Source organism: Bos indicus, chromosome 14 (assembly GCF_029378745.1).
Source record: "Bos indicus isolate NIAB-ARS_2022 breed Sahiwal x Tharparkar chromosome 14, NIAB-ARS_B.indTharparkar_mat_pri_1.0, whole genome shotgun sequence".
NCBI lineage: Eukaryota > Metazoa > Chordata > Mammalia > Artiodactyla > Bovidae > Bos > Bos indicus.
Window position 1 is genome coordinate 285448 of NC_091773.1, and position 10120 is coordinate 295567.

The 10120-nt window shown below is 40.0% G+C and overlaps 1 protein-coding gene across 1 annotated transcript; it reads right to left on the reverse strand.

Annotated features, from left to right (window-relative positions):
- Positions 1-2455: 2455 nt before the first annotated feature.
- LOC139186992 (olfactory receptor 10AG1-like) lies at positions 2456-9750 on the reverse strand (the record flags this gene model as incomplete). Its single annotated transcript, XM_070802992.1, has 1 exon — positions 2456-9750. A coding segment is annotated over one exon (954 nt), but the record flags the coding sequence as incomplete, so codon positions are not given.
- Between the last annotated feature and the right edge of the window lie 370 nt (positions 9751-10120).

The following is a 10120-nucleotide window of genomic DNA, read 5'->3' on the forward strand; positions in this document are numbered from 1 at the left end:
AGATTTTATGAATCTTAAGTGGAATTATCAATGTAAAATCATATTTAAAGTAAGAAATATTAAAGCTATTCAAATCCTACCCAAGTTACACTTATTTTATAAACTCAATCTCATCAAAATTTTTCTTCTCAAATCTTGCAATGTCGCTGCTGGTTTCCAACTTCCAGAAACCTTTAGATAGCACGACTACTACACTCAGAAAGAAGAGCCACTCAATTGTTCAGGTTATGTAGCCACATTTGTTTTTATCCAAATAACTCATGTTTGCTTTTCCAGTCTTTCCACTATGTGAGGATGATAATAAGCATGTACATTGCTGCTGCTGCTGCTAAGTCACTTCAGTCGTGTCCGACTCTGTGCGACCCCACAGACGGCAGCCCACCAGGCTCCCCCGTCCCTGGGATTCTCCAGGCAAGAACACTGGAGTGGGTTGCCATTTCCTTCTCCAATGCATGAAAGTGAAAAGTGAAAGTGAAGTCGCTGAGTCTTGTCCAACTCTTAGCGACCCCATGGACTGCGGCCCACCAGGCTCCTCCGTCCATGGGATTTAAAAGGTACATGCTGCTATTGAAAGCAAGCTTGTAAAATCAAATTGAAGATAGGAAATAGAAGTCTAAAATTGGTGACTCCAGAAGTCTAATTCCTTGTCTGCTGCAGTCCATGGGGTCACAAAGCATCGGAACTGAACTCCTTATTTGAATCTTCTAAAGATTAAAATGAACACATACCAAAATCTCTTTCATATTGTCAGATTCAGTTACCATAAAAGTTATTTTTAACAAACAGGATTTGATGTAAATAGGGTGAAAAATCCTTTTAATAAAGTTCATTTGCTATCTTATTCCTTAGTTATATACAATTAATTTTAATGAGATATTGCCAGATTTAATACATGCAAACTTCTTAAATACATACAAACACATAGCAATCACTTAATAAAAGTTAGCATTTACATTATTATGATAGTGATGCAGAAGTTGGTAAACTTTGGTATACTGGCCCACTATATTATAAAGTACTTTTGTAATTTTTTATTTGATAATATAATGATGTGGGTCAGAAAAGTAAAAAGGCTATCTGAATCAGGGTTTTGAAATTAAACAACAATAACAACAAAAGTCTCCTTGCTAAATTTTCTGAAATGAGTGTTTTTTGCCTGATGTTACATATAAACAGGTACATTTAAAACTAAATTCGACATTGGACCAAAATGAGGCATGCTCACCTGTTTAGATTGAAGTTAAATATGATGCTTAGCTTTATTAATTGAGTTATTGAGTTAAAAGCTGATAGAAACTGTGAAAGGTTTGTGTGTGTGTGTGTGTGTGTGTGTGTATTTTGGCAGTTAGGTAATTCGTGATACCAAGAATTTGATACCAGGCTTAACCGCCCTCTAAAATATCTTCTATCTTCATAACAAATAGGGCTCTTTAAATAGGAATTATTCTTACCCTTGGCATCAGCCTCTTCCCCAGGTCACTTTCTAATTGAGCTAAACCTTTCTGCCTGCCACTCAAGAAATTTGGTGCAACAAGCAAAACCAAACCTGTCTACACCACGTGTTCTCTACATTCTCTATATCTCTTGCTGATTTTTGTAATTACTAAGAAATATAAGCATTGTAAAACAATAATTCAAGATGATATATTATTTTTATAAAATAAAGATGATCTAAGAAGATGTAGATATACACTGTCTTACAGGGAATTTTGTTTTTCTGACATTAAGTGTTCTGCAGTAAGAAATCCAGGACTGTCAGGGCAGCTGTGTCATCTTCAATACAGATCTCCCATCTCTACGTCCACATGAGCCAGATAGTCCTCACCACCTCTCAGACTACAGGGGGATACAGAAAAACGCTCACTTACTCCTTTTCAGATGTACAAACTGGAAACAGAATACGGAATTTCCAGGCATGACCCCTCATATCAACATTAGTTACAATATCAGGCTAAACTGGAAGAGAGGACGGAAATATTTCTAGCTGTGCTGCTGTGTGTCCAGCCAAGACTCCCATTTCTATCAACTGCCCTCAGCTGTCACAAACTAAAGCTCCAAGAAGTTACTGTACTGTCTCCCCAGCCAAGCATGCCCTTAAGTTAATTGTGGCAACTTTTGGTACAGTGATTATAAAGTAATAGAACTGTATTTTCTGTAGCACACCCTACAAACACACATAGACACCAACTCACAAAATGCAATGGAGAAGAATATTAGATTTAACTAAGGCAATGGCACCCCACTCCAGTACTCTTGCCTGGAAAATCCCATGGTTGGAATTAGCCTGGAAGGCTGCAGTCCATGGGGTGGCTGAGGGTCGGACACTACTGAGTGACTTCACTTTCACTTTTCACTTTCATGCATTGGAGAAGGCAAAGGCAACCCACTCCAGTGTGCTTGCCTGGAGAATCCTAGGGACGGGGGAGCCTGGTGGGCTGCCATCTATGGGGTCGCACAGAGTTGGACACGACTGAAGCAACTTAGCAGCAGCAGCAGCATATGGAGTAGGAATAGATTTATACTCTTATGAAGATTAATAATTAAAGAGATAATTTAGAAATTTGATGCCCTGCATTGAAAGCTATTCAAAAGTTATATATATACAAACCAATTTTGAATTATATCATTTTGTAATTTGTTTTATTTAACTCTAACAATTGAAATACATGTTTAGCATAATCTCATTTTTGTTTTCATTTGCATTTTTTAATGACTAATGACAGTGACTATCCTTTATGTGATCATTTGACTTCTGCTTATCTCCTTTAGTAAAGTATCTATTTAAGAGTTTTGTATATTTAGTGAACATTTAGATCACTTCCATGTCCTGGCTGTTGTAAATAGTGCTGCAGTGAACATTGGGGTCCATGTGTCTTTTCGAATTGTGGTTTTCTCAGGGTATATGCCCTGGAGAAGGCGATGGCACCCCCACTCCAGTATTCTTGCCTGGAAAATCCCATGGATGGAGGAGCCTGGTGGGCTGCAGTCCATGGGGTCGCTGAGTCGGGCACGACTGAGTGACTTCACTTTCACTTTTCACTTTCATGCATTGGAGAAGGAAATGGCAACCCACTCCAGTGTTCTTGCCTGGAGAATCCCAGGGACGGAGGAGCCTAGTGGGCTGCCGTCTATGGGGTCGCACAGAGTCGGACACGACTGAAGCGACTTAGCAGCAGCAGCAGCAGCAGCAGCAGGGTATATGCCCAGTAGTGGAATTCTTGAGTCAATGGCAGTTCTACTTTTTTAGTTTCTTAAGGAACCTCCATACTGGTCTGCACAGTAGCTGTATTAATTTAAATTCCCACCAACAGTGCAAGAGGGTTCCCTTTTATCCATACCTTCTCTAGTGTTTCTTGTTTGTAGATTTTTTATGATGGCCAGAGAGCTAGTGGGACCCTGCTGTAAAGCACAGGGAGCTCAACTCAGTGCTCTGCGGTGACCTAGATGATGGGATGTCAGGGGTCGGAGGGAGGGGATGTATGCAAACATACAGCTAACTCGCCTCACTATACAGCAGAAACTAGCACAGTACTGAATAGCAGTGATACTCCAATGAAGGAGAAAAGAAAAACCTTGTACGTTGATGTTAGATTGCTTCTTTTCTTCCTGTTGCTTTTGAGACTTCTTTGCATAATCTTTCTATATATTTCTTATTTGAAATGTGTGACTTTCAAATATTTTCCCTTTTAGCTTGTGTTTTCTATTTGGGCTTCCCTGAGAGCTCATTTGGTAAAGAATCTGCCTGCAATGCAGGAGACCTCGTTTGATGCCTGGGTTGGGAAGATTCGCGGGAGAAGGCATAGGCTACCCACTCCAATATTCTTGGGCTTCCCTTGTGACTCAGCTGGTAAAGAATCTCCCTGAAATGAGGGAGACCTGGGTTCGATCCCTGGGTTGGGAAGATCCTCTGGAGAAGGGCAAGGCTACCCACTCCGGTATTCTGGCCTGGAGAATTCCATGGACTGTAGAGTCCACGGGGTCACAAAGAGTCAGACACAACTGAGCGACTTTCACCTTCATTTTATATTTGTGAAGACAATTAGGACAACTGACTCCTCCTTTAGAGACCTTTCAAAAACATTTTGCTGACTTTATCTTAATGATAAAATTTTAGATGTAGGAGTTTATTAGGACTCTATGAATATTCAAAACAAAAATAGATTGAAAATAAGTACAGATCAGTGCAGATACAGGTATTATTAACAATGTCTCTTGAAATCATTTTTATCTTTGGGCTACTATTTCAAGTAATGATGAAGGGGTCATACTTGTTATTAACCAAGTTATAGGAAAAGTTCAAGGCCTGCAGGTTTAACAATGGTTTTACATGTTAGAATTATGCAACAACAAAATTGATTATAAAATGAAATATTATTTAAAATGTAAGGGATTTGTCTAACAACTGCTTTCAGATCATCAAATTCCTAGCTGTGGAATATCATAATTATGAAAGTCACACTTACAGAAGCATGCAATTCTTTTCTGTGAAATAGCAAGAGATCATTCCAGGGCCTTTCTTACTATTCTTCCCATTGACATTGTGGATATATTAAATTCTTGCAAAATGCTTATGAAATGCGTCTCTATTCACAGCTATCTACATCCACAGAAGTTCAGAAATCGGATGAAGTTGGGTTGAACGAATGCACAGAAAAGAAACGCACACGTCCCTTAGAACACCCAAAATGTCAGTCATAACACACACATTAAAAGTATTAAAAACTGATATTATTCAGCTGCTAAAAAGAATGAAGTGATGTAATTTGCAGCAACATGGATGGACTCAGAGACTGTCATACTGAGTGAGTCAGACATAGAGAAATATCACATGATATCATTTACATGCAGAAATTAAAAAACAATGTGATGAACACACTGCTGTACTTAAAATGGATATTGAATGAAGACCTACCTACTGCACAGTGAGTGCTGCTCAATATTATGCAACAATTTAAACGGGAAGAGAGTTTGAAACAGAAAAGGTACATGTATATGTATAATTGAATCACTTGCTTTACACATGAATTTTGGTGAATTTAGGGAACAGCACTATTTCCATGACATTGTGATTTCTGCTTCCCTAAATTTCAGAAACAAAACTGCTATCATCATCTTTATCATCACTATTATAATCCTCATTCTAGATTACATTATGGACTATATATAAAAGTATATAAACATACTAAACATTTAATTAGAAGGCATATATGCATATCAGATCAGATCAGTCACTCAGTCGTGTCTGACTCTTTGCAACCCCATGAATCGCAGCACTCCAGGCCTCCCTGTCCATCACCAACTCCTGGAGTTCACTCAGACTCATGTCCATCAAGCCAGTGATGCCATCCAGCCATCTCATCCTCTGTTGTCCCCTTCTCCTCTTGCCCCCAATCCCTCCCAGCATCAGGGTCTTTTCCAATGAGTCAACTCTTCGCATGAGGTGGCCAAAGTACTGGAGTTTCAGCTTTAGCATCATTCCTTCCAAAGAAATCCCAGGGCTGATCTCCTTCAGAATGGACTGGTTGCATCTCCTTGCAATCCAAGGGACTCTCAAGAGTCTTCTCCAACACCACAGTTCAAAAGCATCAATTCTTCAGTGCTCAGCCTTCTTCACAGTCCAACTCTCACATCCATACATGACCACAGGAAAAACCATAGCCTTGACTAGACAAACCTTTGTTGGCAAAGTAATGTCTCTGCTTTTGAATATGCTATCTAGGTTGGTCATAACTTTCCTTCCAAGGAGTCAGCGTCTTTTAATTTCATGGCTGCAGTCACCATCTGCAGTGATTTTGGAGCCCAGAAAAATAAAGTCTGACACTGTTTCCACTGTTTCCCCATCTATTTCCCATGAAGTGATGGGACCGGATGCCATGATCTTCGTTTTCTGAATGTTGAGCTTTAAGCCAACTTTTTCACTCTCCACTTTCACCTTCATCAAGAGGCTTTTTAGTTCCTCTTCACTTTCTGCCATAAGGGTGGTGTCGTCTGCATATCTGAGGTTATTGATATTTCTCCCGGCAATCTTGATTCCAGCTTGTGTTTCTTCCAGTCCAGCATTTCTCATGACATACTCTGCATATAAGTTAAATAAACAGGGTGACAATACACAGCCTTGATGTATTCCTTTTCCTATTTGGAACCAGTCTGTTGTTCCATGTCCAGTTCTAACTGTTGCTTCCTGACCTGCGTACAGATTTCTCAAGAGGCAGATCAGGTGGTCTGGTATTCCCATCTCTTTCAGAATTTTCCACAGTTTATTGTGATCCACACACCCAAAGGCTTTGGCATAGTCAATAAAGCAGAAATAGATGCTTTTCTGGAACTCTCTTGCTTTTTCCATGATCCAGCGGATGTTGGCAATTTGATCTCTGGTTCCTCTGCCTTTTCTAAAACCAGCTTGAACATCAGGAAGTTCACGGTTCACATATTGCTGAAGCCTGGCCTGGAGAATTTTGAGCATTACTTTAGTAGCGTGTGAGATGAGTGCAACTGTGCGGTAGTTCGAGCATTCTTTGGCATTGCCTTTATTTGGGATTGGAATGAAAACTGACCTTTTCCAGTCCTGTGACCACTGCTGAGTTTTCCAAATTTGCTGGCATATTGAGTGCAGCACTTTCACAGCATCATCTTTCAGGATTTGGAATAGCTCAACTGGAATTCCATCACCTCCACTAGCTTTGTTCGTAGTGATGCTTTCTAAGGCCCACTTGACTTCACATTCCAGGATATCTGGCTCTAGGTCAGTGATCACACCATCGTAATTATCTGGGTCGTGAAGATCTTTTTTGTACAGTTCTTCTGTGTATTCTTGCCATCTCTTCTTAACATCTTCTGCTTCTGTTAGGTCCATACCATTTCTGTCCTTTATCGAGCCTATCTTTGCATGAAATGTTCCTTTGGTATCTCTGAGTTTCTTGAAGAGATCTCTAGTCTTTGCCATTCTGTTGTTTTCCTCTATTTCTTTGCATTGATCGCTGAAGAAGGCTTTCTTATCTCTTCTTGCTATTCTTTGGAACTCTGTGTTCAGATGTATATCTTATATAGACACTATGAATAAAATGCATAAATAACCTCGTACTGCCTAGATATTAAAGGAAGCAAATAGACTGAGACGTGAGCTATAACTAGCTTCACCACGAGAGCTAACATTGCCTTAACACACGTGGACAATTATAACTAAAACAACAGAAGAGCATACTGTCCAAAGCACTGCCAGCAGACGTAATCTCTAAATGAGTTGCTGAGTGTGTGTGTGTGTGCGCGCGCGCACGCGCGCTCAGTCGCTCGTTCGTATTTGACTCTTTGGGACCGCCTGGACTGTAGCCCACCAGGCTCCTCTGTTCATGGAATTTCACAGGCAAGTAGACTGGAGTGAGTTGCCGTTTCCTGTTCCAGGGGATCTTCCTGACCCAGGGATCAAACTAGTGTCTCTTGCATCTCCTGCATTGGCGGCAGATTCTTTACCACCGTGCCTTCTGAATGGAACTGGGAGGATACCTGTTAATGATTCTATTGACAGATGCTCATTTTCCTTGTGAATATCAGTTCAAAGGTTTAAAAATTATATCACTTATAGAAGGTTAAAACTATGGAGGATTAGGCAAGGCACACTAATGTAAATGCAATTGTGGAAACTTTGTGCAATTCTGAAAAGAACTTCTAACATTTTCTTTACATTAAAAATGCATATATTTTATTTTTAAAATATGAATTAGCATTGGGATAGTTTGGAAGGCAGTGATGAAATAATTCAAAGCAGATTATTTTGGGGTCAAAACTTCTACATAGAATATAGAAATATGTATGAAGTAAAAGTGTTGAGACAAACAGGGAGATTTTTCTATAACATGCAGTTAGGAAAAGTACTCAGTACACAAAAGATTTTCTTTTGCTATGATTGAAGTAATTCCTCATGAGGGTACAGTGGGCTAAATAAACATACTCCTAGTGTTTATTGATTCTTTGAAGTTTCTAGACTTTGCCAGGAGTCTGACATAGGGCAGGGTAATATGCATTTGTTCATTCAGTTGTTCAATTCCTCCTTCAAATAGTCATTACTTAACTGCTACTGGTCAATTTCCATGCAATTGAACCAAAAAATGCCAACAATAGAAGTGGAAAAATAGAAGCTGTGATTTACATAAGGAACCTTGCATGTTATAAGGTATATTTAAGTCAAAAGTCTTAAGAGCTTGAATTCTGTTTTTTCATAAAGTCTGTCATGAACATTGTTCGTTATTCACAATACAGGATTATTTAAGTATGAAATATTGAAGACAATTTGACTAATTATCCCACCAGGCACCTGTGTCTGTGGGGATTCTCCAGGCAAGAATAATAGAGTGGGTAGCCATTCTCCCCTCCAGGGGATCTTCCCAACCCAGAGATCAAACCCAGGCTTCCCCCATTGCAGGCAGATTCTTTACCAGCTGAGCCACCAGGGAAGCCCAATAAATATTTAAGCACAGTCAACTGTGGGTTATTTTAAAGTATCTAAAAGTATCTTATAAGCTAGAAATAGTTAAGTTTTTAAGGGGAAAATAGATATTTAAAATCTTTCTCTGATAACTGTGTGACAAACAGCTAAAACATTTATAAATATACTCATCACACTATATTTATGTTTTCAGTCACACAATGGAGTCCAATTCTTTGTGACCCCATGGACTGCAGCAAGCCAGGCCTCCCTGTCCATCACCAACTCCCAGAGTCTGCTCAAACTCATGTCCATTGAGACGGTGATGCCATCCAACCATCCCGTCCTCTGTCATCCCATCTGCTCCTGCCTTCAATCTATACTTTAAGTAACAACTTTCTCAATGCTGCAATCACACCCTTGTTCTGAAGGCTGTCTATCATGGGATTGAACGTCGGAGTCACTACAGTATAGAACAGCGAGAGGAGTCTGTCAGTTCCTGCAGAATGTCTGGATTTGGGCCTTAAGTAGGTAATGGTAGCAGATCCAAAGAATAAAAGCACAACCAACAGGTGAGAAGAATACGTGGAGAAGGCTTTGGCTCTTCTGGCTGTTGGCAACCTCAAAATAGTGCAGACGATTTTACTGTAAGAGGCAAGTATTAATATAAAAGGCACTGCAGCAACCAGCAGAACTGCTACACAGACTGACGGCGCATGTGCAAAAGTGTCTCCGCAGGCCAGCTTCAGAATGGGGGGAATGTCACAGAAGAAGTGGTTAATCTCATTCAAATGACAGAAATGCAGAGAGAAGATCCAGCGTGTTTGCCCTGTCTGTACTGGGATTCCACTGACCCAGGAGCCCACAGCCAGCTGGAGGCACACCTTTGGGGTCATGACCAGGGGACAGTGCAGAGGGCCACAGATGGCCACGCAGCGGTCATAGGCCATCACCGCCAGGAGGAAGCACTCAGTGGCTCCGAGGATAAGGAAGAAGCACATTTGGGCAGCACAGTCCAGCACAGAAATGCTTCTGTCCTGAGTCCAAAGGTTCACCAGAATCCTAGGGAGAGTGACAGACACGGAACAGATTTCCAAGGAGGAAAAGTTTGCCAGGAAGAAATACATGGGTTTCTGCAGAGTTGGGTCAAGCCTAGTTAGTATTATTATGAGACTATTTCCAGTTAAGATAATGATGTAAATGATGGAGAGCACCCCAAATAATAGCCCTTGAAGGTTTGGAAGGTCAGAAAACCCCAGGAGAACAAGCTGTATCACTGTGGATACGTTGTCTTCTGCTTCCCTCTCTTCATATCTGTGGGAATGATCCGATCAGAAATACCATTACTTCACTTTTTGACTTTTGTTTCCTTATGTATAAACAGGATGCTATGTCCTCTTATTTTCCTACTTCCCTATAAAAACAAAACCTATTACTGATAAGACCTGTGGAAGTGTAGTGAAATATGTTTTTCATTAATATTAAATATATTTTTAAGAAAATAAATCTCTTCAGTCTCTTTTATCTATCATGGGTTAACATATATTTTTTATATCAAAGCTCATGTGTTTATAATGTAAGTATGTGTCTTCGATTAAACAATAAAAAATGTAAAATATGAATTTGTATTCAGTTCTATCAGTCATTTCCCTATTCTGGCTGCTCTGTTTTGCTCCTCACCTCTCAATTCTGTTTTTAATC